The 27,296-nt window shown below is 42.5% G+C and overlaps 1 protein-coding gene across 2 annotated transcripts in view; it reads left to right on the plus strand.

Moving 5' to 3' along the window:
* The window catches only part of ABCA5 (ATP binding cassette subfamily A member 5), a 169,561-nt gene that overhangs the window by 53,215 nt on the left and 89,050 nt on the right, over positions 1–27,296 (plus strand). For both annotated transcript variants that reach the window (XM_083148775.1, XM_083148776.1), the window contains exons 6-14: positions 1,469–1,698; positions 7,446–7,587; positions 9,573–9,761; positions 10,524–10,671; positions 12,742–12,910; positions 18,035–18,093; positions 21,602–21,712; positions 23,661–23,836; positions 25,553–25,672. In XM_083148775.1, coding sequence (XP_083004901.1) covers positions 1,469–1,698; positions 7,446–7,587; positions 9,573–9,761; positions 10,524–10,671; positions 12,742–12,910; positions 18,035–18,093; positions 21,602–21,712; positions 23,661–23,836; positions 25,553–25,672 — 1,344 coding nt within the window. The remainder of the gene's footprint in view (positions 1–1,468; positions 1,699–7,445; positions 7,588–9,572; positions 9,762–10,523; positions 10,672–12,741; positions 12,911–18,034; positions 18,094–21,601; positions 21,713–23,660; positions 23,837–25,552; positions 25,673–27,296) is intronic.

Here is a 27,296-nt window from a genome sequence, read left to right on the forward strand (position 1 = left end):
TACTACTGCCATTATTACTACTACTACTATTAATACTAGTGTGATGTAATACTTGGAAGAACTGCTTTTATTATTTTAATGGGTATGATTGTTGACCAGTTATGTTAGCTTCTCGCTGGGCATTTGTACAACTGCAAATATACTATACTATATACTATTAACATATTAGTGGGCATGTTCTGAATCTGGGTTTGTTGTGCTGCAGCCATATTCAGCTGCCCAGCTGCCAGTCCAGCAAACTTTTTGAATAATTCCTCCATATTGCGCTGCGCTTCCCCTTTAAGGGAAACCCTAGGAGGTTTAATATAATGTGCCAGACTTATCAAACATACCATGCTGACACCCCGCCTGCTTTGCTGGCTATTTACCATACAACAGCAAACGGCCAATAATGCAGTGGCTCTGTAAGGCTGCCTCTTGCACCAGAGAGGAAAAAAACAAAAATTTGCAGTTTAAACACCGGTAGCTTACCCAAGGTTTATGCTTGGTAGGTTGTTCCCATTCTCCACCAATTGCGACAAGGATCATAAACACGGGGACTCAGATGAAGACTTTGATGTTTATTTTCACAGCAGGTCACAGTGTAACAGGTTGATTCCATATGTGATCATAATTATAGACAGTAGCATACAGGCAAACTTAGCATAACAGACTCTTGAAAGGCTCCAATGGTCCCTACAATAGAACTCCCCCGGCCTATTGCCTGAGTAGCTAGTACACCATCAAGAGAAAGGTGACTCTGCCCTGGAGAACCTTATATCAAGAAATCCCAGGTGCTGCTGATTACACACCTGGGATTATGCTACTGCTTCCAAAACCTGGTCTGTGTTTACAGAAATGTGAACGCGTCTCCCTCGTTTTCCAGGAGTGGCCAGAGTCACAGTTTCCTTGGTTTGAAAGCCGGGTTGCAACAGGCAGCCTGAGTAAGGTTAGACAGTCACAGAGGGATACCGTGACCAATAGTCTCAAAGTTCCTCCTAAAATGAGACTGTAGTTCAATTTAATCGCAAATGCAGGCAGGGGCTGGTATGCACCTCCTTCTTATTTGCATTGCTTAAGGATTGCATATGATAAGCTTGTGCAAGCAGCTTCTCATATGCGATCCTTACTGAATTAGGCTCATAGTCCACTGCAAACTAGAGAAATGGACCCGCGTGCTCTGCACATCAGTGCTAATATGTCAGTGAGCTCAGGCTTCATTATACAATGTCACAGCTCAATTATTGAGTCTTACAACAAGGAAAAGGTGACAGTCAGGTGCAAATTTTTGATTTAAATATAAACTTAACTGAGAATTTATCAAGAGTTCTTACTGTGACATGTTTATTAACACATTATGTAAGCAAGTTATCTGCCTTTATAGCAGACGGTAATTTTTCATAGAAAATATGTACTTAAAAAGCAAAATTGTTAGTACATGTTACTGTATTTTAATGTCTGTTAGTGTAATCCTTCCTTGCAATTTCAGTTGAAAACGAATCATTCAGCCTGGGAGGAGCTGATGAAGACGAGGACCATGGTGATGGAGAAGCAGCCAGTGATTGAAGTTGACAGTTACTACCATGCCCTTATGTCAATATGTCTAGTGATGGCCTTCTCACCATTTGGATGTTCTCCGGCAGCTTACATTGTAGCCGAAAAAGAAAAGAAGCTGAAAGAGTTTATGAAGATTCTGGGGCTTCACGACACTGCTTTCTGGTACAGTCATGTCTTCATGTTTAGATCTTGGGATGTTAGATCAGTGGTAGCCAACCCTAGCCCTCGAGAGCTACCAACAGTTCACATTTTCCAGACAACCTAGCTGCTGCACAGCTGCACTCATTAATCACTGACACATTTTAAAAGATACACAGATGGAGCTAATTAGCTCACTTGTGATTCTGTGAGGAGACCTGCAAAACATGCAGGTCTCTCTCGAGGACTAGGGTTGGCTATCCCAGTGTTAGATATTAACACATTCAATATCATATATTTTATAAAGTACCATTAGTGTCATTTCTACAGATCTTTCTAAAGAAGTTCTGTGACAATGGGCCTTATTCTGGTCTGTGCGGCCAGAGCCGAATATGCGGCCAGGACCGTGCGTCCTAAACCCCGCCTTCCGTACGGATCGCTCACTCCGTCCGAATGTGGTAAGCCGCTGACCGCACGGAGCACGAGTGGATTTCTCATGTATACACCTCCCCCATCTCTGGGAACCTCCCCTATCATTCGATGGTCGCAGACCATTGAATGCAGGACCGAGTGGTCAGGCAGCTCCCGCGAACTCAGACCACTCGGGCATTTCTCTGTGCAAAAGCAGGGATCTGGGCGGGCAGCTGACATCCGGCAATGTCATATGTCCGCCCCCTACACGTGCGTCACGGCCGCATTACCATACATACGCCCAGCGTTTTCATGGGAACGCCCATGAAATGCGGGGCGTATGCATATGTTAATGAGGCCAAACAGCCCTTCACGCCCCTCTCCTCCCCCTGTTTGTAGTGTAAACAATTCATGCGGAATTTGGACGTATGTCCCTTTCGCACATGCGCAGATATGCCTCTGCACATGCGCAAACACAAAACACCGGCGGAACGAACGCACGCGGACATATCCGCACCAACCAGAATAAGGGCCTATGTGAGAACTAAGACTGAAAGACATGTTAACTTTCAGGGCACTTAGGGGGGTAATCAATGTGCCGCCGCTATTTTCGACGGGGGAAATAGCGGCAGCTCCCTAGCTGTGACATTGAATAGGGAGCTGCCGCTATTTCCCCCTTTGGTCTACAGCATGATGGTCGACAAGCATTAGGTCAACACCATTAGGTCGACATCGGTCAATGTCGACACGGTTCTAGGTCGACAGGTCATTGGGTCGACACAAGCATTAGGTCGACATGGTCTAGGTACACAGTCAATAGGTTGACATGGGGTTTTTGAGCTGACATGTGCTGACAGGCGGTATTTCATGCCCTATCATCCACTAGGGCGTGGTGGAAGAATAAAATATTGTGCCAAGTGTAGCGAAGCACCGTGCCCGAAACATGGCGAGCGCAGCGGTGCACATTAACCAGTGTCCAAAACACTGTGAAAAACCCCATGTCGACCTTTTGACTGTTGACATAGACCATGTCAACATAGAGCCATGTCGACCTTGATCCATGTCGACCTAGAACAATGTCAACCTATCCCCATGTCGACCTAATGCTTGTCGACCAACATGCTGCAGACCAAATGATCCCATTCCTTTCAGCCTACCCAATTATACTTTGTAACATTTTCAATATTTACTAAGATAATACTGTACCAGTGAAGTTATTACTGCCTAGATAACTAATAGGCTGAACCAAGTCAACTGGCTACAGTACTGTAACTTTTTGTATAGATTCCAAAATATAAATTGTAAAAGGATTGACTCACTTGCATACAATTGAGACCATTATTTATTAATATTATTACTACTACTATTATTATTATTATTATTTATAAAGCACCCACATATCTATCATGCAACATAACAAGTAATTACAGGGTTAAAGGAACCACCATTTGCAGTGTTACTGTACCCAGGGCTGGCAACAGAACTCCTGGGGCCCCATACACTTATATCTCTAGGGGCCCCCTATCTCCTCAAAGCTACAACCCCCTACGGGCTGCGCTCTATCACATTGACGAGCTCCCTTACCCTGCGACCTGTGCCCTGTCACACTGACGTGCTCCCTCACATTGCGACTTGTGCCCTGTCACACTGACGCCCTCCCTCACCCTGCGGCATGCGCTCTATTACAATGACATGCTCCTTTACCCTGTGGCCTAGACTCTATCCCACTGATGCACACCCTCACCCTGCAGTCTATCACACTGACGCTCTCCCATACCATGCGACTTGCACTATAGTAACATGATGCAGTCCCAACCCCGTGGCCTGCCCTCTATCACACTGACGCATTCCTTCATCCCACAGCCTGCGCTCTATCTTTCTAATGTCCTCCCTCACCCTACAACCCACAGCAATGCCCCTTACTCATAATGACCCTCACCATGACAGAGTTACCCACGTCCCAATGGTACACACTTACCCACCCTCCCCTGAGACGCAATTACCCCCTTCCTATTGTACACAGTTAAATCCCCTTCCATGTAACCCACAGTTCCCTCCCTCCACAGCCATGAGACAGTTACATTTTACACGGAGACTCACAGTCCTGATGGCCTGAACCTCTGATGTACACTGCTGCTCAGCGCTCCAGGGGAAGCTCGGGTAGTCAGCTCAGTTTCGTCGGGGGCAGTATACATAGCATCTTCCAGCACCTTCTGTCTAGGCCAGTGCCGCAGCTCCCCTGCCTCCTCCAGCCGGCCAGTGGTCACAGCACCGGCTCTGTGTAAGTGGCGGCAAGGAACTGCTGCCCGGTGGCTGGGAGGAGACTTTCCCCTGCCACTGTATCCCCAGACAGCATCCAGCTCCCGCTGTGAACCTCCTCTCCTCTAGGCCGCAATTGCGGAGGAACACGCACCTCCAGTACTCCCAGGCAAGCTCTGCGGCCAATCAGTAAGTGTCTACGGGGGCAGACTAAATCTGCACCTGGTCCCCGGGGGCCCCTCTGACCCTCGAGGCCCGTCACAGGTGTCCCCCTTGACCCCCCCTGTCGCCGGGCCTGACTGTACCGGTTGTATGTAGTTACGCATACATTGCTTAAGCTGGCCATACATCTACAGATAGATTGTCAGATTGGGCTGGTTGGAACAAAATCCTGGTAATGGATGAGAGCAAATGACAGTTGACCATTTGCTTTGAAATGCTGGAAAACTGCCAAAACTGTCAGTCAGATATTACCAGGTTTTTGGTCCAACCAGCCCAATCTGACAATGGATCTGTAGATGTATGGCTACCTTAAATCTTTGAGACAAGCATCTACTGCTGACAGGCTCGGGAGACAGTCTGCCCCCACCACAGGGGTAATCATTCACATAGGACCCTGTTACAGTACAAAATACGGTCTAAATTATTTACCACATACACAGCTAGACAGTAAGGTTGGTTTTGTTAGAAGACAATTAACGATGTGTACTGTATTCACTTTTCTGAATACTGTACATCATTTTTCATGTCAGTTTGGCCGCTCCTAGTCAAATTGTATGTTATATTTATGATCTATGCTAAAAAAGACATTTATACAACCTCTGCAGGATACAAGCATATTTATGCATATTTTATTACACCGTTATCATTTATTTGCTGAATTTAGCAATTTAAAGTAGAAAACCAGGCTCTTAGGATGTACTGAAACGTTTTAGATGATCTTGTGCTTCTTCTCATTGACTGCAGGCTTTTTTAAGATGCTGATTTAGTACTAACTGAAATGTAATTGATACAAAGGAAAAGCCTATATACAGGTATCTCAAAGATACCAGCTTGTCATTTTTACTCTCAAGAAAAACATTAAGAAATAAAAGTAAAGTGGAACTGTCAATATAATATTAGAAAAATCCTACAAAAAATTGATAGAACTGCTTATAAACAAGCCTGTTAGGCAGAACAGAAGTCACATATCTTGGTAAAGACCCACAGACAGATTTATCTGAAACCAAAGTAGTGACCCACATGTTCACCCAGAGGACCCACATGTTCACCCCAGAGGACAGTGTATACAAAAGTTATCTACAGTATGTGGAAAACAGAGAAATCTCTCCTGTGACACCATCACAGATATCACTTCCTGAAGAATGCAAAGAAAATAGATAAGTAAATGAGTCGGAAACAAAATGTTATGGACTAGAGTACAAACATAATTTTTTCTAAAGCCACAAGGAGATAAACTGGTAAAACATGTTACAGGTTGAGTATCCCTTATCCGAAATGCTCGGGACCACGAGCATTCCGGATAAGGGAATATTCCGTTTTTTGGAATAATTTTTTTTTAGCCATACTTACCTGCCCCTGGTGGGTCCCCGATGGTCCCTCGGCGTCCATGGAGTCCTCCGGCGTCCATGGCAGGCCACCAGCACCGTCTCCGGCGTCTCCAGCGGTCCCAGGAGTGCTTTGCGCAAGTTCCCAGGCGTCACCGGCGCGCTCGCGCAAAGCACTCCTGGGACCGCTGGAGACGCCGGAGAGGATGCTGAAGGCCTGCTATGGACGCCGGAGGACTTGGTAAGTATTAAAAGAGGATTAGGGAGGGGGGGGGTTGGAAATTTGAATTATTCCAAAAAAACACGGTTTTTGGAATAATTCGGATACGGGATGCCCGGATACGGGATACCCGACCTGTATTATTTATTATTATTGCTTATTTATATGGTGCCACGTGGGTTCTGCTGGGCCTAATGGTGAATACACACAGTGTAATTCGATCCCAATTCAATTGGAATGATTTCTCTCCCCTTCGCTGGGTGTCCCCTAGGGGTAATTTTACGAAGATGGGAGTTCTATTTTAGATGGGATGTTGCTATGGGCATCTACTTCTTATTTATTTAGAACCTTCTTGAAGATAATAGATAAAGTCTGATTGGTTGCCCACAGCAACATCTCATCTGAAACAGAAGACCCATCTTAGTAAATTTCCTCCTTAACATAAGACAGCCTTTGGAGCTTGTGAGAGTGCAGGCATTTACTGTACCAGATATTCCATTATACCCCCTGGAAAAGCTCTTAGTCCCTCCGGTGACTGACGGCTGTGCTTTGGTCTATCTAGAATTTACGAATTCTGATCTGTTTATAATAGCTGTATCATACAGTTGCTACATGCTTAACCCTTTGAGTGCCAACATCTCTATGAGAGATGTGCAAAATAGCAGCTAAAAATGCCAGCGTCGCTCACATTTGTTATATAAATTCAAATAAAAAAATGTTTTGGAAAAAAAGATGCTATTTCTTATATAAGGTAAACATTACAGGTCATTATGATGAATAAAAGTGTTTGCTTAGCAAGTTTCACACCAATTTTGACAAATTCACTTGGCACTCATAGGGTTAATATATCAAGGTTCTAAGTAAACCTGTCATATAGGGCCTTATTTTGGTTCATTCTTTCTGACAAAATCCTTCTTAGATGGGCAAAACCATGTGCACTGCAGGGGGGCAGATGTAACATGTGCAGAGAGAATTAGATTTGGGTGAGTAATTTTGTTTCTGTGCAGGGTAAATACTGACTGCTTTATTTTTACGCTGCAATATAGATCTCACTTTGAAGTAAAACCCCACCCAAATCTAATTCTCTCTGCACAAGTTACATCTGCCCCACCTGCAGTGCACATGGTTTTGCCCATCTAAGAAGGATTTTGTCAGAAAGAATGAACCAAAATAAGGCCCTATATGACAGGTATGACCAAAGTGCTATAATGTCGCTCAAATCTTTGTTATATATACAAAAATGTTGCATAGTATATTATAATTTATTTTAAAATGTTTTCTTTGGTACAAATACAGTAAATATACATGAAATATATATTTTTTGTTTATTACAGGCTGCCCTGGGTACTACTGTATATTGTTTTTATTCTCATCATTTCTATACTGATGGCGTGTATCACGACTGTCTTCACCCCGTTCAATCACAGCAGCTGGTTTCTGATCTTCCTTCTCTATGCACTCTATGGAATATCTTTGGTGAGCACAGCATAATCTTAAACTTCACTAAAAGAATTTGTATCCGGTCCCTGGGTTGGCATTGTCTAGGTTGACAGTCACTAGGTCAACTACTATTCATCGATAGTGACTAGCTTAACACATAAGAATGGTTAACATACCCTAGGTTAGTGATGGCTAACCTTGACACTCCAGCTGTTGATGAACTACACATCCCAGCATGCCCTGCATCAGTTTTAGCATGGCAAATAGTAAAGCTGTAGCAGGACATGCTGGGATGTGTAGTTCAACAACAGCTGGAGTGTCAAGGTTAGCCATCACTGCCCTAGGTGGACAATGACAGAAGGTCTATGAGTTTTTCATGTTTTTTTTTGGATTATACCGACTTGATTCGTACTTTACTATCCAAGTGGTCACGTATGGAGAATATAATACTGTGCACGAAGCAAGGGGACCCGGGAAACTTTCCATGTAGACATATTTCAACAAAGACAACCAAAAAAACTTGAAAAACTCGCGTCGACCATGTACAGGTTGACAAACTTGTGCAGACCTTCTGCCACTTTCAACCTATCGTATATCGACCATTCTTAGGTGTTGATCTAGTCACTGTCAACCAACAGTATTTAACACAGTGACTGTCGACATAGACATTGTTGACCCAGTATCCCAGAACCATTGAATTACCATAGAACTGACAGTTGTATCTTAAATGACTACATAGCTTAATGCTATTACAGCTAGGATTATAAGAATTCATTATTAGAATGGTCACTCCAGGGAATGAGTCTGTTGCTTTATGGGTCTGGAAAGAATATTTTTTAAACAACAGGATAAATTGTTAGCTGTCATTCTGGAGTTTTAGACCAAAAAGGTAGTAAAATTGATGTTGCCCTTTTCCAACATATCAATAAAAACTATTTTTATGGTCAGAGGATGGAAATCCTGGGGGAAGGGAAAAAAAAACAACCAGAAAATACTGTGAAAGGTTAATTTTGGATGATTTTTGTACCAGGACCACAGAGACCTTTGTGTTTTCTTAAACTAATGTGCTTTCTCCAATACCAGGCTTCGATTTTATAACAATAGACAAAGGAAAATGATATAACAGGTTATTAGGGCCTTTTTGCAGAGTTTCACTATAATAAGAAGAAGAAGAAGAAGAAGAAGAAGAATTTTATGTAGAATAATAATAATTTTATTTACTTACAATAATTATTTTATTTCTGTAGAATAATAATCCTTTTATTTATGTAGTACTTTTCTTTAAAAGCTTTCAAGCTTATCATGAAGATAATAGACGTTTAGGGGGGGTTTCAATCATGAATGTCCGTATATTTCGGCTAGCTGAATATAATTTTCATTCTTCAAATCCTATTTTGAGTTCTCCTTTGTTGGTGGTTGTCTGTGAATGAAAGACATAATCCACGGTTACACATGCACATACCTGGTATGGCTGCAATGGACCTTCCGGCACTACTAATAAAGCTCTACTGTGACATATGGGGTGATTTACAGATGGACGTAGTTCACATCGCTCTGGTAGTATCAGTGATGCAGAAATATGTTAATACTGCAGGAGGCGTCTTGTGTTAATATACACCTCCTGCCAGCTTCTGTGATCTGCTTCTGCGTCCGGATACTTATGAACATCTTACTCAGCATGGCAGGGTATTTGAGTCTAGCAGGGCAAGGAAATCCATGTTGGAAGAGGTAGGCCTTGGCACAGCAAAAGGCCCATGTGTTTTGAAACAGTCCCCAACACCACCCCATTCTAGCTCCCAAACTGCTGCAACTGTGGCTTTGTGGCACTACGAGTGAGATCACACTGGCACACTGGCACTACAGATTCTGTGCATGTGCAGATCGGTAAAAATCAGAGTTATGTGTAAACCAGCAGATTTACAGTACAACTCTTCATTTTGCCTTTAATGCAATAAATACAGCATTACTGAGTCATTTACTAGTACAAATATTACAATTAGATGTATTTGTTCTTTCTCTAGGTATTGTTTGCTCTGATGTTAACTCCACTTTTTAAGAAAGCAAAGCAGGCGGGTGGCATTGCGTTTCTGATCACACTTGTCCTTGGATCTCTTGGCATTTTCATCGTTCTGAAAGAAGATTTCCCAAAGTCCTTTGTGTGGTTCTTCAGTCCATTCTGTCAGTGCACATTCATGATCGGTATAGCCCAGGTAAGTGCTGTCATAATATATATGTAAGTCTGGTCAGCATTACTTTACCTACTGGAAAACCTAGACGTCTGGTAGCTAAAAGGAAGAGTATGAAATCCCTTGGAAAGTACTTGACTTCTCTGTAAATGCAGCGCACAATACAGGTTTACTGTTTTTGTTTATTAAGTTAAGGAAAATGGGTACTTATGTAGTATCTGGGCGTCCGATTTAGAAATCGGATCGGATCGCATCGCATCGCATGCGACCAAATCGTATGCGATGCGATGGTCAAGATTTTTCCATAGGATTCAATGTTAAAATGGTCTGAGTCCATTTTAACATAGAATTCAATGTGAAAAAGGGGTCCTTTTCCTTTCCCCACTATCCAAGTGGGCATGGAGTTGGATATAAACCTGTGGCGAGCGTAGCGAGCCACCGAGCCCGAAGCGTGGCGAGCGTAGCGAGCCCCGCGAGGGGACACAGAATACTTTTTAAGAAATATGCGTCCGCTCGCCACGCTTCGGGCTCGGTGGCTCGCTGCGCTCGCCACACTATATAAAATCAACTCTATGCCCACTTGGATAGTGGGGAAATGAACAGGACCTTCTTAACATTGAATCCTATGCAAAATCGCATCGCATCGCATCGCATCTGATTGTATGTCTTAAGGTAAGGCATACAATCACAAAATCGGCAGCCCAGATACTACATAAGTACCGGAAAATGTTTTCTGAAACAATATTTTGCATTGCTACCATAACACATTCACTTTGTTTTTTTCAGGTAATGCTTCTAGAGGGGCATGGAAAAGGTGCTCAGTTATATAATCTAAAGGAAGGACCATATCCTCTTATAATTACCTTTATTTTTCTTGTTGTGGATAGCGTTATGTATCTGCTGCTGGCTTCGTACCTTGACCAAATTCTCCCTGGTAGGAAATTAAACTTCTATTTATTTGCTATAATTCAACAGTTGGTCTATCAGTACAATTGTGGAAGTACTGGTTCCTTGGCAGGATCTTGTTAAGGTTACTGTCATACCCCTTTTACACCAAAAATCCCGGATCCGACCTGGCATTTGGAAGAAGGATTCAAGCCGGGTCGGATCCGGGATTTATACCGTTTACACTGCGGTGCCCACCTGCTGTGTAGACGGAGGCGGCGCTTGGAAAGCACCAAGGTAAGCTGCTGGGCTGCCCCCATGCCACGTACACCCCCCCAGCCTTCGTCCAGGAGCTGAATGGATGCCGCACACAGGCATCCATTCACCTACTCCGCTGCTGCGGTCTGCAGAGTATAGCATGGGATTTGTGTATAGAGTACTCTAATGGAAGTCTGAGCTGCAGCAGTAGCATTATAAAGCACTGATGAAATTGCGAGGCTCTATAATGGAGCATTGGCAGTGCAGCGGTAAAGACCACTTTTATAGAGACAATTGTATTTTATACTGATCATTAGGGGTTGTTTAAACATTCCTGGGGTAAATTTGCTAAGATGGGAGTGCTCACATGGGATGTTGCTACGGGCAACAAATCAGATTCTATTTATTATCTTTTAGAAGGTGCTAAATAAATAAGACGTAGATTCTGATTGGTTGCCCATAGCAACATCCCATGTGAATTAGAACTCCCATCTTAGTAAAGGTGCCATACACACTGCGATAGCAGCGTACGTTGCGATGAGTTATGGGCTGGATCGTATCGCAACATATGCTTTTTGCATGCGATTTGCGTGCAATGCAATGCGATCCGCGGGCAGTACAAAAAGTATGTGCAGCACATACTTTTTGCACTGTGCGATGTGATGCCCGCGGGAGCGCGCATCACATCGCATTGCACGCTGCTATCGCAGCATGTATGGGCACCTTAAATTTTCCCCAATTATGTGTGCATGAATTTTGGTAAATCTTGAATGTTGAGCTACTGACTTGTTTTGTAAATGTAAGTTCTCACTGTTACAACATTCACAAACACAATAACTTTTTGTTATGCTAGTATATCTTATGTATGCATAAACTATTGTAATGTGCCCTTTACAAATCATCTATCTATATATATCTAGTGTCCGTGAGTCTCCGAAACACTGCCATCTGCTGGCAGAGAATGAAACTACATCTCTTTCTCACACATGCACAAACACAGAAGGTTGCAGACTAGCTTTCGAAGCTTTTGCTTCGAGCAGGATTACTGGTAAATTCATATTTTCACTGTGAACATGTGAATAGACAGATAGACCCAAAAGTAGATATTTTCATATATGTAGCTACAATGTAGTGATCAATAACATTACCATTCATTCCAATCACAGTTGTACTTATAAATAAGCATGTAAACATGATGTAATAGCTATTTTCTTGCTCTGTGCAGACACAATGTAATATATCCACTCTTTATGCTTGTGTTATACAACTAGAACGAGACTATACATTTCTCCCAGTTGTACACCTTGCAGCCATTGCTGTCAATTGAAAATCCCTTATTAATGTTACAACTCCAAGTCTTTGGAAGTTATTGTACTACAGGTTGAGTATCCCGTATCCAAAATGCTCGGGACCAGGAGAATTTTGGATAACGGATTATTCCGTATTTTGAATTATTTTAATATTTCAATTATGTATTTTGAAGTATCTTGCATTTATGCTGTATAAACACATCAAACACATGAAATGCACACAAATATATTTTATTTGTTCAAAAAACAAGGTTTTAAAACATGAAACAAAATTTGTGTGTTCTATCTCAGATATTGAATTTGAATGCCAAGCAATCATTTTCTTGTACATATAGAGTACCAGTTACATACCATGTCCTCAGTAGTGCTGTTACAAATGTCCCTAGTGAGTTTTTTAGCAAAAATTTTTTTTTTCCCCACTTTCTGGAATGTATGGTTTTCGGAATAATTCGGATATTCGGATACGGGATACTCAACCTGTATAAGCTAACAGAATGAATTGGCTCCTCTGAAAAATCTTTCAAATTTAAAATGTCTTTTTTTGTACACAGGCGAGTATGGGCTTAGACGGACGCCTCTTTTCTTCCTGAAACCTTCTTACTGGTCAAAAAAGAGGAGAAACTATGGAGTACTGAACGAAAGCTTTTTCAGTACAAATACAGACCTAAATGATATGATTGAGCCTATACCATTAGGTCTGCATGGGAAAGAAGCTATTAGGTAATTTTGTATAACTTATTTTTATATAGAATAAAAGCTATTTAGTAGAAATATATGATGTCCGATATTTTTGGTGTTTCGTGTCTGTGGATGCAGCTGCTGTGCAGAAATCTGAGGTAATTATGTCCCCTGTCACCATTGCAGATCTGTTACTGCCGTTCGATGACTCAAGATTGAGTCAGCATTGTGACAATCGGTTGTGATGTTTACATTCATCTGTAAACTTACAAAGACAGGAAATCTGCATCCAACAGCGCAGACCCTGACCCTAGCACTCCCAGAAAACAGGGGCAGAACACCCCTGTTTCTAGAAACATAGTCCAGTATCACCCCTTCCCACCCCCAAAAGGCTGCAGCACAGCAATCATGACCCACAAACAATAGATTAGTACATTAACCTTCAGTCTTACATTCTAATCGAAATCAGACCCTATGTCAAGTCCAACTTCTGTCTTCCAATGAGTATAGTAAAACAACAACAATCACCAAAAGTTAAATACAGTATAGGTGCCCACAGACGCTACAATTGTACTGTGCTATGCGTTTTTGACTGTACAATGGTTCTATACAATTTTTCTTCCAGCTTGCTATGAGATGTGCACTTGGATGCATGTGATGAACCCATGTTTGTAATGTTAAATTTCAGATGTAGTCTAAAAAGTACGTGCAGCACATACTTTTTTAGACATACAATATCGGGCTTATCGCATCGCACAAGCCTATAAACACCATCCAATAATTGTACATAAGATGCAATTTGTGCTTAAAAAGTACAAAACGCATTCGATAATTGATGTGTCTGTGGGCACCTTAAGATTCATTCATGAACTCTCATTGGATAAATATATTCCGCAAATGTGCATTCTCGTGGAATTCTGCTTTTCATATAATAATGTTCTAATATCTATAGATTATTTTATCCCCAGTAAATTTGCAAGTTGTACCCATATCCTTGTTATAAAGGGGAACATATTTTTGATGCAGATTTAGGGGTGTATTCACTGTTGGTCGTTAGGTCCGTTCTGTCTAAAACAGCATATTTTACGCCTGAAAAAAAAGTCTAGATGAATTGTAGTATTCACTATCATTTTTTCTAGACAGTCTAAAGCATTTCACCTGTCAACTCTTTTCGTTTGCCTCGCCTGTCTAAATTAGTCATTTGGACTTTTTGTTTCACTTTGTCTAAACTCAGCCATGTTAATCTGATTTAGCCTATTCAGTGTCTGATTGTCTAAATGGATTCTACAGTTTTCAGGCAGGCTTTAGACAAAATGAACTAGACAATTTCTTCTGTCGGGACTGCTCTACAAAACATAAAATATTATTTTATTTATGTCATTTTTTAAATGAATCAATGTAATTTATTGTCATTTTGCTTATAAATAAATTTTGTATGTTTATTATTGCCTATATAAATATATTTAGATTTTTTTCATTATTTTTTTTTTTTACTCTCCCCATGTAGCATTGTGTTTTACCAGCATGCAGTGTTGTACCCATGTGATACCTATGCGTATTCGTATTTTCGGGATTTACAATCCTGAAAATCGTATTCGCATTCATGGCACATTCTTATTCGTATTTCCGAATGTATACACCATTGAAAGAATACGAATAGGAATCACCATTCAAAAGAATGGTGATTCCTAATACGGCCAGTAATTAGCGGGATACGGCTGCTAATTGCTGGCCAAATATGCCTGGAAAATACACTTCATTTTCCAGGCATATTCGGCTTTAGCCTGCACGAATCAGTCAGATCCGTGCAGGCTGCAGTGTAAAAAAAAGAGAGAAAAATAAATAAATCATTTTAAAAAATGGTGTGGGGTCCCCCCCACGCGCATAACCAGCCCCAGGCTCACAGAGCCGGTTCTGGTTTTAAAAAAATCAGGGACCAAATTAAATCGGGTTCCCCGTATTTTTTAAAACCAGCACCAGGCCCAAGGGCCGGTCCTGGTTCCCAAAATACGGGGGACAAAATGAATAGGGGTCCCCCGTATTTTAAGAACCAGCACCAGGCCCAACCAACCAGCAGGGTAATGCCACAGCCGGGGGACACTTATTATACAAGGTCACGCGGCCGAAGCATTAAACTACTGACTGGTCAGCCTGAGCAGGGGTCCTGGAGAAGTGGGGACCCCCCCAAAGAAGGGGTCCCCCCCCCTCCAGAACTTAACCTGCCCAGGTTAAATAAAAACACAAAGACACTTGAAAAATAAAACTTTAATGCACACACAGCCCATTCACGCAAATACTTACCTATCTTGATAGTAGTTCAGTCCCCTTGTCCAGTAGAAATCCAGCATGTACCTGTGGAGGGAAACCATCAGGAGTCGCACGGCCGCTAGGCGGCCAATAGCGCTATTTGGCAGCAGGAGGGTGCCAGAGGGTGAAGGAGGGTGCAGGTGGGCCGCAGGAGGGTGCCAGAGGGTGAAGGAGGGTGCAGGTGGGCTGCAGGAGGGTGCCGGAAGGTGAAGGAGGGCAGCAGGAGGGTGAACGCGGGTGAAGATGGGCAGCAGGCAGGTGCCGGAGGGCAGCAGGGGGGTGAAGGAGGGTGACGGAGGGCAGCAGGCAGGTGACAGAGGGCAGCATGACGGGTGACAGAGGGCAGCAGGCGGGTGACAGAGGGTGCCTGTGGGCATCAGGGGGGTGAAGGAGGGTGACGGAGGGCAGCAGGCGGGTGACAGAGGGCAGCAGGCGGGTGACAGAGGGTGCCTGTGGGCATCAGGGGGGTAAAGGAGGGTGACGGAGGGCAGCAGGCGGGTGACGGAGGGCAACAGGCGGGTGACGGAGGGCAGTAGGCGGGTGAAAGAGGGCAGCAGGCGGGTGAAAGAGGGCAGCTGGAGGGTGAAAGAGGGCAGCTGGAGGGTGAAAGAGGGCAGCAGCATGGGGGCGCAGGTGGGCAGCAGCACGGGGGCGCAGGTGGTCAGCAGCATGGGGGCACAGGTGGGCAGCAGCACGGGGGCGCAGGTGGGCAGCAGCACAGGGGCGTAGGTGGGCAGCAGCACGTGGGCGCAGGTGGGCAGCAGGGAGTGAATGAGGGCAGCAGGAGGGGGGCACAAATGGGCAGCAAAAGGCAGCTGGAGGGGGCACAGGTTGCATCAGATTTTACAGATTCAGGGGCAAGGGTGGGCAGCTGGAGGGTGCAGGTGGGCAGCAGGAGGGTATAGAAGGGCAGAAGTAGGGCAGCAGGGGGACTGAAGGTGGCCAGTAGGTTGATGCAGGTGGGCAGCAGGAGGGTATAGAAGGGCAGAAGTAGGGCAGCAGGGGGGCTGAAGGTGGCCAGCAGGGTGATGCAGGTGGGCAGCAGGAGGGTATAGAAGGGCAGAAGTAGGGCAGCAGGGGGGCTGAAGGTGGCCAGCAGGGTGATGCAGGTGGGCAGCAGGAGGGTGGAACAATGGCGGCTGGTGTGCCGAATTGCTGGGGATTCTTACCTGGCTCTCAATCACCGGCGGCCAGACACAGTGGGTGGGCAGCCCGCTGCCTCCCCCGCTCTCAGCCCGCTGCTTCCCCCGCTGCCAGCCCGCTGCCTCCCCCGCTGCCAGACCGCTGCCTTCCTACTTACAGTCTCTGGGGTGCCGCCCGCTGTCAGCCCTGGATGCCGGAATCCCCGCAAGCCGCCCTGGAGTGCACTCCTGGCCGCTGCATGCCCCCCTGATAGATAGCCAGGTAAGAATCCCCAGCAAGTTTACATTCAACCAGCGCACCAGACCACTGCAGCACAGGCAAGCAATTTGTGACTGTCCAGGCGAAATGGACATGCTTTACCTTCGCCTCATTGGTGTTTTAACGCCAGGTGGCGTTCCGCCCTGAAATCACCCTGAATACACCAATTGGTGAAAGGGTGAAACAGAATCCGCCTGTCTAGCTGATGTAAAAGCTAGAACAGGCGGAACTGGACGTCCTAACGCCGGACCCTGAATATAGCCCATAATTCTTTAGTGAAAAATGCACATGCGAATAAGTAGGCCTGATTCAGAATTATACTCCATTCCATCTTCGGATGCTTCCCATAGTCTTCAGCAAACTGTGCATGCTCCTAGGACTGCATACGGAACTTGGAGCAAGTCCAGACTATGATCATCTTATGGACCTCAGTCATATCTCCACTGTAACTGGGCAGCACATGAGCGATTCATTCTTGTGTAGATCGGATTGATATTATTAAATGGATCTTTTGCAATACAGTATATGATTTTGGCTAATAGTCATATCCATGCATCTGACTCTGAATATAGACAGAGGTCTGCATTTATTTCCAAGCATGCAAAGTGGCCACAAGTTACATTGACATCAGGCACTATGGGGTAACTTTACTAAAGGTTGTGATTATGAAATGATTGCCTATAGCAACCAATCAGATTCGGTCTATCATTTCTCTAGGGTGTGGGACAATGGGTAGACAGCGAAAAGGTCAACAACCATTCGGTCAACACGATTAGGTCAACATCCATTAATTCTGCTCGCTTCCTTCTACCAAACTTCTCCCCACCAGTCCGCATATTGGAACCCAGTCAGTGGGCCGCAATATTTGTATTAAGCACAGCAAAGCCCAAGTCCCTTTGCAGGGGACCTTGGGGAAGGCCACCAATATGTTACACTCTGCACCTCTGATCTGGGTCTAGGCCAGCAAGTGTATGGTCAGCATCCACAATATCCTACAGTATATGGGAGTTGTGACACTGCATGAGAAGAGCATCACAACAGAGTATTTCTGTAGAGAGCCTGGGAAGCATGAGAGAAATTGAGGCAGTTCAATGCTAAGCCAATTGCTTTTGGGAACTTGTTATTACTGTGCTGGAGAGTAGTAAATAATAGACATCGGAGTCAATTTACTAAGGCATATTTGCATTCCTCTCAGTCGCTTTGTGCGGCTGTCTACCATAACGAGGGGTGAGAATAGGAAATGGAGCGGAGCATGAGTTCACATGCATTTCAATGAAGTCACTGTACAGTACAGAGAGATTGACTAGTCCAAAAATGACAACATTTGGAGCAGTGGGCAATGTCTCTTGGCTGGCAAACCTAGAAAATGTTGGTATTATTCCCATACTCTATACTCATTTTTTATTAACCATTATGATTGTAAAAGTGCTTACAATGGTTTCTTTCTTTTTCATCTAGGATTAAAAATATTCATAAATCTTTTAAAAAGGAAAACCGGCAAATAGAAGCCCTACAAGGTAAGAGGTCATAGATATAATCTCATATTTATTAAGTAGTGCATTAAAAAAAACTCTGTCTTTCCCCCAATTACCTTTATTTCAGTCTTGCCATTATGCCTCCTTTTCCCTTATCAATACAGATACTACAGCTGTGTGGTCATAGACCATTGCAGGAATGGGACTAACATAGAAACATAGAATTTGACGGCAGATAAGAACCACTTGGCCCATCTAGTCTGCCCCTTTTTTTAAACATGTTACCTCAAACCATATTTGATCCTTATTTTTTTGTAAGGATATCAATATGCTTATCCCAAGCATGTTTAAATTGTACTACTGTATTTGCGTCTACCACCTCTGTTGGGAGGCTATTCCACTTATCTACTACTCTTTCTGTGAAAAAATTATTTCTCACATTTCCCCTGAATCTTCCTCCCTCTAGTTTCAGTGCATGTCCTCGTGTTCTGTTGCTCCTCTTCCTGTGAAGAATGTCTCCCACCTGTACCTTGTTAAAGCCCTTAATATATTTGAAAGTTTCTATCATGTCCCCCCTTTTCCTTCTCTGCTCTAAAGTATACATATTAATATCTTTTAGTCTTTCCTGGTACGTTTTGTGATGTCGGCCATGCACCATTTTAGTTGCTCTTCTTTGTACAGTCTCTAATGTATTTATATCCTTCTGGAGATATGGCCTCCAGAACACAATACTCTAGGTGAGGTCGTACCAATGACCTATACAGTGGCATTATTACTTCTTTCTTTCTACTGCTGATACCTCTCCCTATGCAACCAAGCATCTGACTTGCCTTCTTGATTGCTTTGTTACATTGCCTACCTGCTTTTAAGTCCCCTGAAATAGTGACACCTAGATCCCTCTCTTCCTCAGTAGTTTCCATTATAGTGCCATTTATACTATATTGAGTCTTTGGATTTCTGAGACCCAAGTGCATGATTTTGCATTTTTTGGCATTAAACTGTAGTTGCCATTCTCTTGACCATTTCTCTAATCTGCCTAGATCCTCAATCATTTGTTTTACCCCTCCTGGTGTGTCTACCCTGTTGCATACCTTTGTGTCATCTGCAAAAAGGCACATTTTACCCTCAATTCCATTTGCAATATCACCAATAAAGATATTAAAAAGCACCAGTCCAAGTACAGATCCCTGGGGTACTCCACTTGTAACCTTTCCCTCCTTTGACTGTACTCCGTTTACTACAACTCTCTGTTTTCTGTCCTGCAAGCACGCTCTTATCTATTCAACTATCTTAGAATCCAATCCCAAGCTCTCAGTTTATTTAACAGTCTGCGATGTGGGACAGTGTCAAAAGCTTTACTAAAGTCTAGATAAGCTACATCTACAGCCCCACCTTGATTTATTACTTTAGTCACCCAGTCAAAAAAGTCAATAAGATTTGTTTGACATGATCTTCCCCCAGGGGTGATGTTGCAAATTCTCCCCAGGTGGATCCACAATCTTCCTCATATGCCTTTGCTGACCTAACTACTCATTATGTCCTACACTTTTATATATTTGTTTACTTTTTTTAGTAAAAAAACTCAGTCCCTGATTTACATAAAAGTTCCCTTTGATGAGGCATATTAAGTTGAAGTTTATATTCTCCATCCACCCTGATATATACAGTATGTCTCCATACTCCCTGATCACATATAAGAGTGAGCTGGAACTGAGCTTTATTCAGGTGGTTCAGGACATGATGTCTGCACACCTTACACTGGCCCAAGACATTGTGTATGGGACCAGGTCTGTTCCCTGTACCCCTTGCCCCCAGCATAACCTGCTGCTTCCTTTAATGTGCTCTTATGTCTGAAATATGTTTTAAAGTGATTTCTAGGCCCAGTGATTCCTAGTCCCATGTACTATGTAAATAATGCATTTTACAGTGTTATCTCCTATACCTGTATATTTAATACTAGTTACCAATCTGTCAAAATGACAAACCAACATACAGTAATGCCAGTGCCAGCAGCTATGCTTGCCCGAATGGAGGAATACTTGAATTTCTCTATTGGGCACCATCTATTGGCCACCGGCATATAGAGTGCTTGAGTTCTTCCCGTAGACATAAGGAGCTTTTTTTTTTTAATATAGAATATTTTTTATAGATACCACAGTACAGCCATTTATTTAATGATCTTAGGAGGTTATTCTGGTTGGTGCGTAAATGTCCGAATTCTTTCGGAGCGGTCCGCACGCCACGCTGTGCGGACATGGTACGAAGAAACGCCCACCGGTCCTCCGCATTTGGACGGACTCACACTTTAAGAAGAGGGCGTGTTTACGGACGACATCCAAACCTTGCGTGTGCGGTGGACACACACATATTCTGCACGGTCTTACAGCGTCTGCACGGTCTTCCCGCGTCAAAACGGACGGGAACCTGGCCGTACGCACCGATGCGGTGTATTTCCGCAAAACATACTACTATCATCGGAACTCATACATCACACACATGACCCACTTATGCAGTTAGGCTACCTCATTAAAAAGGGATTGTTTTTAATGGTCATCTATTAATTCTCAAATTGCTAAAAAAAAATTTTTGGTTTAAAATTCCTTTTATGGTAACTTCTTTTTGGTTTAAAATTCCTTTTATGGTAACTTTAATTTTTGGCATGTGCCAAAGAACATGCTTTTAAAATCTTATGTTTTAAATCTTACTGTAATAAATTTTTCTTTTGATCCCCAAATGTGTGCTGTTATTGGTGAATGTAAAAGTGACATGTATATTTATATTAGTGATAGCAAGTTCTGTCCATTGCTTGCAGTGTAAATGTGTGTAAAAAATGCAGCCGTGCTTTCAGCATAGATTTGTGTGTTTTGTAATGGTCCATTTAAGCTGCAATGGTTCCAATTGAAGCAATGAAAAGAGTGTAATTAATGAGTAATGAGTAAAGGAGTGGATTGTATTGTGTTCAGCTGACATTGGTTCAGGTGCGGGCGTACTGATTGGGCGTTCCGAATGCCTAGCGCATGACCGAGTGGTGTCCGCAAAACAATACTTGCTTATGGAGACCGCATATTTCCTGCCTTTTGGTTAGTTTGCAGTCGGTGTTCTGTCCGAATGCACGCCTACCAGAATTAGTGCACTCCCTCGTGTACGCCCATGTTTACGCCCAGTTTAGCCCACTTTGAAACCTGTGTAGTTCCGAATGACGCCCATATTACGCCCATATTTCCCGAGTGAATGCGGTGCACATTTCTGTGAGGTATTAGTAAGAACGAGTACGGAGAACGTGCGTTGCACATGCGCATAGCGTTGCCCACGCATGCGCAGACGGCTAAAAAACGCCATCCGAAAGAATTCGGAAAATTACGCATCGACCAGAATAAGGCCCTTAGTTTTATTAAAATAGTACAATATAAAGTTGCAATATAAACATCCTTTAATAATAATGTTATATTTTATTTTTAAATGATAAGATAAATAACATTGGTGTGAGGAGATGGTGTTGCATACAAGAATGGGCCTCTAATGACTGTGGTTTTCTTATTTTTAACACTAGGGTTAACCTTGGATATTTATGAAGGTCAAATAACTGCTCTGCTTGGGCACAACGGCACAGGAAAAACAACAGTCATGAATATTTTATGTGGGCTCTGCCCTCCGTCAGACGGTAAGACATTCAGCTCTCTATCCAGATTGTTACAGCATGATGCAGTATCACTATCACAGTAGACAAGAAACAAGTCTCTGTGTAGCATTAACTAGCTTTACATGCATTTGTTATAACATTATAGCATTATCATTCCATTCAATTATTACACACATTTTTTTCACTCTCTTGCTTGTCTGGTGGAAATGTATTGACATTTAGACCTAGCCTAAAAGAAGAAAACAAAAGTCTCATTAGCTCTGAATGGTAAATGAAGACTAATTATCAGACTGCACTTATAAAAGGGTGCAGCTAATGCTTTCACTAGGTTCTTTTACAGAGCTACCACGCATTTAATGAAAATTAATATTAGTAATAACTAAGAAATTGAGAAGTCCCATTATAAATTCATGAGCCTCTTAGCAGGGGCACCTCTCATGTTGCCAAGAAGTTGCATTAATGTTTTTTTTAGCATATACTAACAGCAGTACTCGCTATTAACATTTACCTAAGATTCAAGCCAATAAAGTTACAGTATTATTAAAATAGTTTTCTCAAATCATGAATTAGAATGTATATACTGTATTATGGTGTTCTTTCCACTTATGAACACAGAATACTTTGTGCAGAATCCAAATGGGCGCAAGGTTTTGCCAGCAAAGAAAACCTTGTTGACCTCGTGACCAGTTTCGGATTACTGTGTTTTACAGGAATCCAACTCTCTGCAATTAGCATAGAACTGGTTTCCTGTAGGAAGCCACTTTTTGCCTTTCGGTCATCCCTAACCGGCTCCTATGGGCTGCAACTGATGCAGCCCATAGGAGCCGGTTAGGGTGCGCCAATCCTCAGTGCCTGTCTGCTCCATTGGGATGTATTCAATGCTCCGGCGAGCGCGGCACAGTGTTCTCCATTTTTCGTTCGCTGTGCATTTTCCATTTTTTTCTACCTCATCGCCATGCCTCCTGCTCACCCCATTTAACGTGTCAGCTGCTCGCCGTCCCTGATGGTGGGCATTGACCAATAGGGTGTATGAGGAGTTATTGGCTCCTTTTGTAGGCAGTGTTCAAATATTGCAGAGATATGCAGAAAACGCAAATAAGCCTAAAAAAAGGATTCCAAAGCAGCTGATGTGTGAAAAGCTGTGTATCGCCTCAAAGTCCAAACGAAGGAGTGAGGAAGAAGAGGTGAATCATTGGTAGTAACTGAGGTGAGTCATAGGTAGAATAATCAGTGAGAAAAAAAATGCATCATGGGGGGAGAATACCAAAAAAAAAATAGTATAATAATAATAGTATAGATCCTTCAAATAATAAAAAAAAATAGACTTATTATACATCTAAAATAGTTGAGTTCATCTAAAAAAGATACTGTGAGCAAAACGGAGAGCCATACCAAAAAAAAGGTGAGCAGCGTTCTCCTTTTTTGCATTGAATACACAAACGGCGAGATACACAAGATTTCCCATAAGAAAGCAACGGTGAACAATGGCGATGACCAAGCGGCAAAGCTCTCTGTTTATTTTTGGCGAACCGGGAGCATCGAATAGGGCGAGGTCCATTTTGGATAGAGTACTTCCCTTCTCACCAAAAAAAAAAAAAAAGCGATACTCGTCAAAAAAAAAAAAAAAAGCGAAATGGAAGCATTGAATACTGGCCATTTTGTAGATTCCCGGCCTTTGGTGGGGTCCTTGCAGCATGTCAGGACCAGACAGTCAGCCCAGCAGCACCTACAAATTTAGGACATATGCGGATTATGAATGTTGATAATTTGACCATTTCCATGACAACATTATTATTGTTGTCAATGTCGATGTTTTGACTGTTAATGTTATGTACCCATCTGAATTGACCACTCTTCTTCCCAAGCATCTCTATATGACTTCAGCACCAAATACAGTATTGGTTAACAAAATCTCAGTCTTATATCATTGCATACTACACAAAGAAATAAAGTGCAGGTTTGTGTTTAGGGATTGCTACTATCTATGGCCACAGAGTCACTGACATCGATGAGATCCTGGACATCAGGAAGGTGATCGGAGTTTGCCAGCAGATGGACATTGACTTTGATGTTCTCACTGTGGAAGAGAATTTGTCTGTCTTTGCCTCATTAAAAGGAATCAATGAAGAACTCAAGGAGCAGGAGGTAGGTACTGACTAATTCACATGTAGAACTGCTTCGATGCAATGACCTATCCATGCTTTTATTTTTTATTTTTTCAAAGACAGGTCTAACATGTATAATTTAATTGACATTCTATACAAAAATATATTATAACTCTAAGTCGAACCACAGAACCACAGACTGCAGCCTCAGTAAGCTCAATAATCCCCCAAAAAGGATTCACCATTTACAGTAAATAGAATATGTACACATAAAGGGTAGATGTAAATGGAGATTTTTAATGTTTAATATAAGCAATGTCCCAAAGCATACGATACTAAAAACAGATATTGGAGTGTTCCTCTGGTTTTTAGATGTTAAATAGTGATTTTTCTTTATCTCTCACAAAGGGATGATACCCAAAAAGGAAAAGAAAAAAATACAAATAGTGTAATACTGTATACAATTAATACAATTTGACGAACCACTCATATAGTCAGATAATCCGTACCAGAAGTATAGGTCTACTTATGAGGTAGACATAAGCGTATGATGGAGGGACAAATTCCTGTCACCAAAGACTTCCAACGTCTATATGTTCACAAGCAGGTAACTCAATTAGGAAATATAAAAATAAAAACCATCATAGTGCAATATGGTTTTTAATAGTTAAATAACAAATGGTACAGAGATAAAAAACAAGAGGACTCTCACCAAACACTTTTGTCCACAATTATACGCAGACAAAAGGAGGGCAAGGTTGTACACAAAGCAAGCGTCCCTGGAAGCGCTGGAGCAAGGCTGGAATGCCAAGTGAGTCCCTCTGTAATCCACAAAGTACCATATCCCTATGCCTTAGGAAAGACAGTATATCTGTCGGAACCGGTAATAGGAAAATCACTATTTAATATCTAAACGCCAGAGGAACACTCCAATATCTGTTTTTGGTATCGTATGCTTCTGTCTAATTGAAGTGGTGCTGCAATTCTTTGTAGTGGTACCTCAGGATGTTTTTTAGTGCATTATCAATTGGTTCATAAACTTCTTTAAATGTCCCAAAGCAATAAAAAGACAAAGAGAAAAGTAAAATTTTATTATACACACATTTTACACCTATACAAATCTCGGCTCCAGCGTTGTCTCTGTCTGTCCCCTGCAGCAGCTTACCCCGCACTGACTGCGGGGCAAGCCGGCTTCCTCCTCTGTCAGAATCGCATTGTCAGAGTGCTACAGAAGCACTCAGCCCTGATTGGCTTTAAGCATCTCCATGGAGACGCCTACAGCCAGTCAGAGCTGAGTGCTTCTAAAGTACAGGGACAGCGTGATTCTGATAGCGATTTTTAGTAATGTTTTCCCGAAATCGCATTCATTAAATTTGCGAGTGGTATACTTTATAATGGGAAAACATCTGGATGCGAATTAAAGTGTGAGAAAAAATTGACAGGTCAAAATGTGCGATTTTCATGCCAAAAAGTGCAATTTTTTTTATACCGCAAATCGTATCCTATTAACTGTGTGATTTTCAGTAAAAGTGCAAATGTGGCCGTTTTTTTGCGGAAAACCTGCAAAAGTCGGTGAATCGCATCTCATTAAATCTCGCCCTAATTATCACGACAATAAATTGCTAAAGTTAATGATTGGTTGAGTTTGTTTTCTAAGACTGTCCTGGAACATCTAATACTTGCTATCTGTTAGTCATAATATCTACAACTACGTTATATAATATATTCTACGCCATCTTTGTATTTTATATTCAAGATAAATAAGATTCTACATGAACTGGATATGGATGCAGTGAAGCACAACCAAGTCAAGAGACTCAGCATAGGACAAAGGAGGAAACTTGCTGTCGGCATTGCAATTCTAGGTAACCCCAAGGTAATGCCTGTCTGCTATCACTGGTGTCACCTTCTTGTTATCAGTGATTCTCTGGTTGCTATAGTATGCATACATTAGCTTGTACTTACCCATCAATGCTTATTATTAGTAACATACAGTAGGGGCAGATTTAAGCCTGGTGAAGCGATAAAGTTTCCAAGGATAACACACCAGCCAATCAGCTCCTAACTATCGTTACAGTCTGGGTTTCTGCTGCTCTTTATTTTCTTTCTACATACTGTATCAAAAGGCAAGACAAAGGTTTTCTTTCCAAACCATTGTTCTATGGGGCATCAATATATAAGATAAATCTTTTCATTTTGGTTGTATTATAGATAAATAATACTGTATGTAACTTTACAATTAAATAGATTGAAGAGCGTATTTTATTCATTATATCTTTATTAATTAATTAGCAGTCTGCACTACAATGGGGACTACCAGAGCAGCAAAGTTTGCACTCCAGGCGTACCCGTTCTTCCTCACCTTGCCTTCGCAACCCATGACTTTTCTGAAATAGCCATCAGGATTTACTGCAGTAATCCATGGGGGAGGCCAGCCGCCCGCGTCTTCGTCCAGGCGCACGCAAATAAAAGTCAGTTTTCACTGACTTCTATTTGTGAAGATAGAGGCATACGAGGGTATGTGTTTCGTTACACATGCCCGTGCATGGTACCGAGGGGTATTCGGTGGGGCGGCGTCTCAGGTGCTCGGTAAGCTGTGATGTTCACAGCTTAACAAGCAAACCTGAATCAGGCCTTACATACGGCCGATCAGTCAATTTCAGCTGGTCACACGGACCCGGCCGTATTACATGGAATGGGTATGAATGAATGCATTCGTACCTATTTGATCTTAGTAAATTTCTCCAATAGTGATTGGAGGCCACCAATAATGACAAAGAATACTCTTGTCATAGTGTAATCAACATTACTACCTCACAGCATTGAGGTCATAAGTTCAATTCCTGGCCACGGCGCTATCTGTGTGCTGTTTGTATGTTTTCCTTGTGTTGGCATTGATTTCCTCCTATGTTCCAAAAACAAACTGTGATATTGTGATATTATCCTGACTGAAGTAGTCATTAAAGAGGGCTAGACTGTAGCCATAAAAGGTTGCACATGGTCAGCGAAGTAGGCTTTGGTATTTAAATGATGCACAGCTGGTCTATTGTGCCCCTTTAAAACATTCCCCACACTGTTACACCACCATCAGCCAGGACTGCTTACACGGGGTAGGTGGGATCCAATTTTTAACCCTACCCCCAGCATGTTGCAGCAGAATGAGAGGTTTTTCAGGTCAAGCCATATTTTTCCAATTTCCCACAGGTTACCCTGTGCCCTTTGTAGCCTTAGCGGATAGAAGTGTAGCTGCTGTGGTTTTCTGCTGGGTTACTATGCTGTGCATTCAGAGAGGCATTTCTGCATACCGTTGTTACAATGCATGGTTTCAGTTACTGTCTGGCTATTCTTCTTTGACGCTCTTATTTTCAAGGCATTTTTATAATCTATGGGGAAAATGTGTCCCTTTTGCACTTTGATATCTTTGGCTCTAAGTGTCCTGGAGACTCGAGACTGGTACCATATTTGTTTGTATGCAATATTAATGTTTTGGGACGGTGGCA

This window comes from Crinia signifera, chromosome 6 (assembly GCF_055691185.1).
Source record: "Crinia signifera chromosome 6, ASM5569118v1, whole genome shotgun sequence".
Taxonomy (NCBI): domain Eukaryota; kingdom Metazoa; phylum Chordata; class Amphibia; order Anura; family Myobatrachidae; genus Crinia; species Crinia signifera.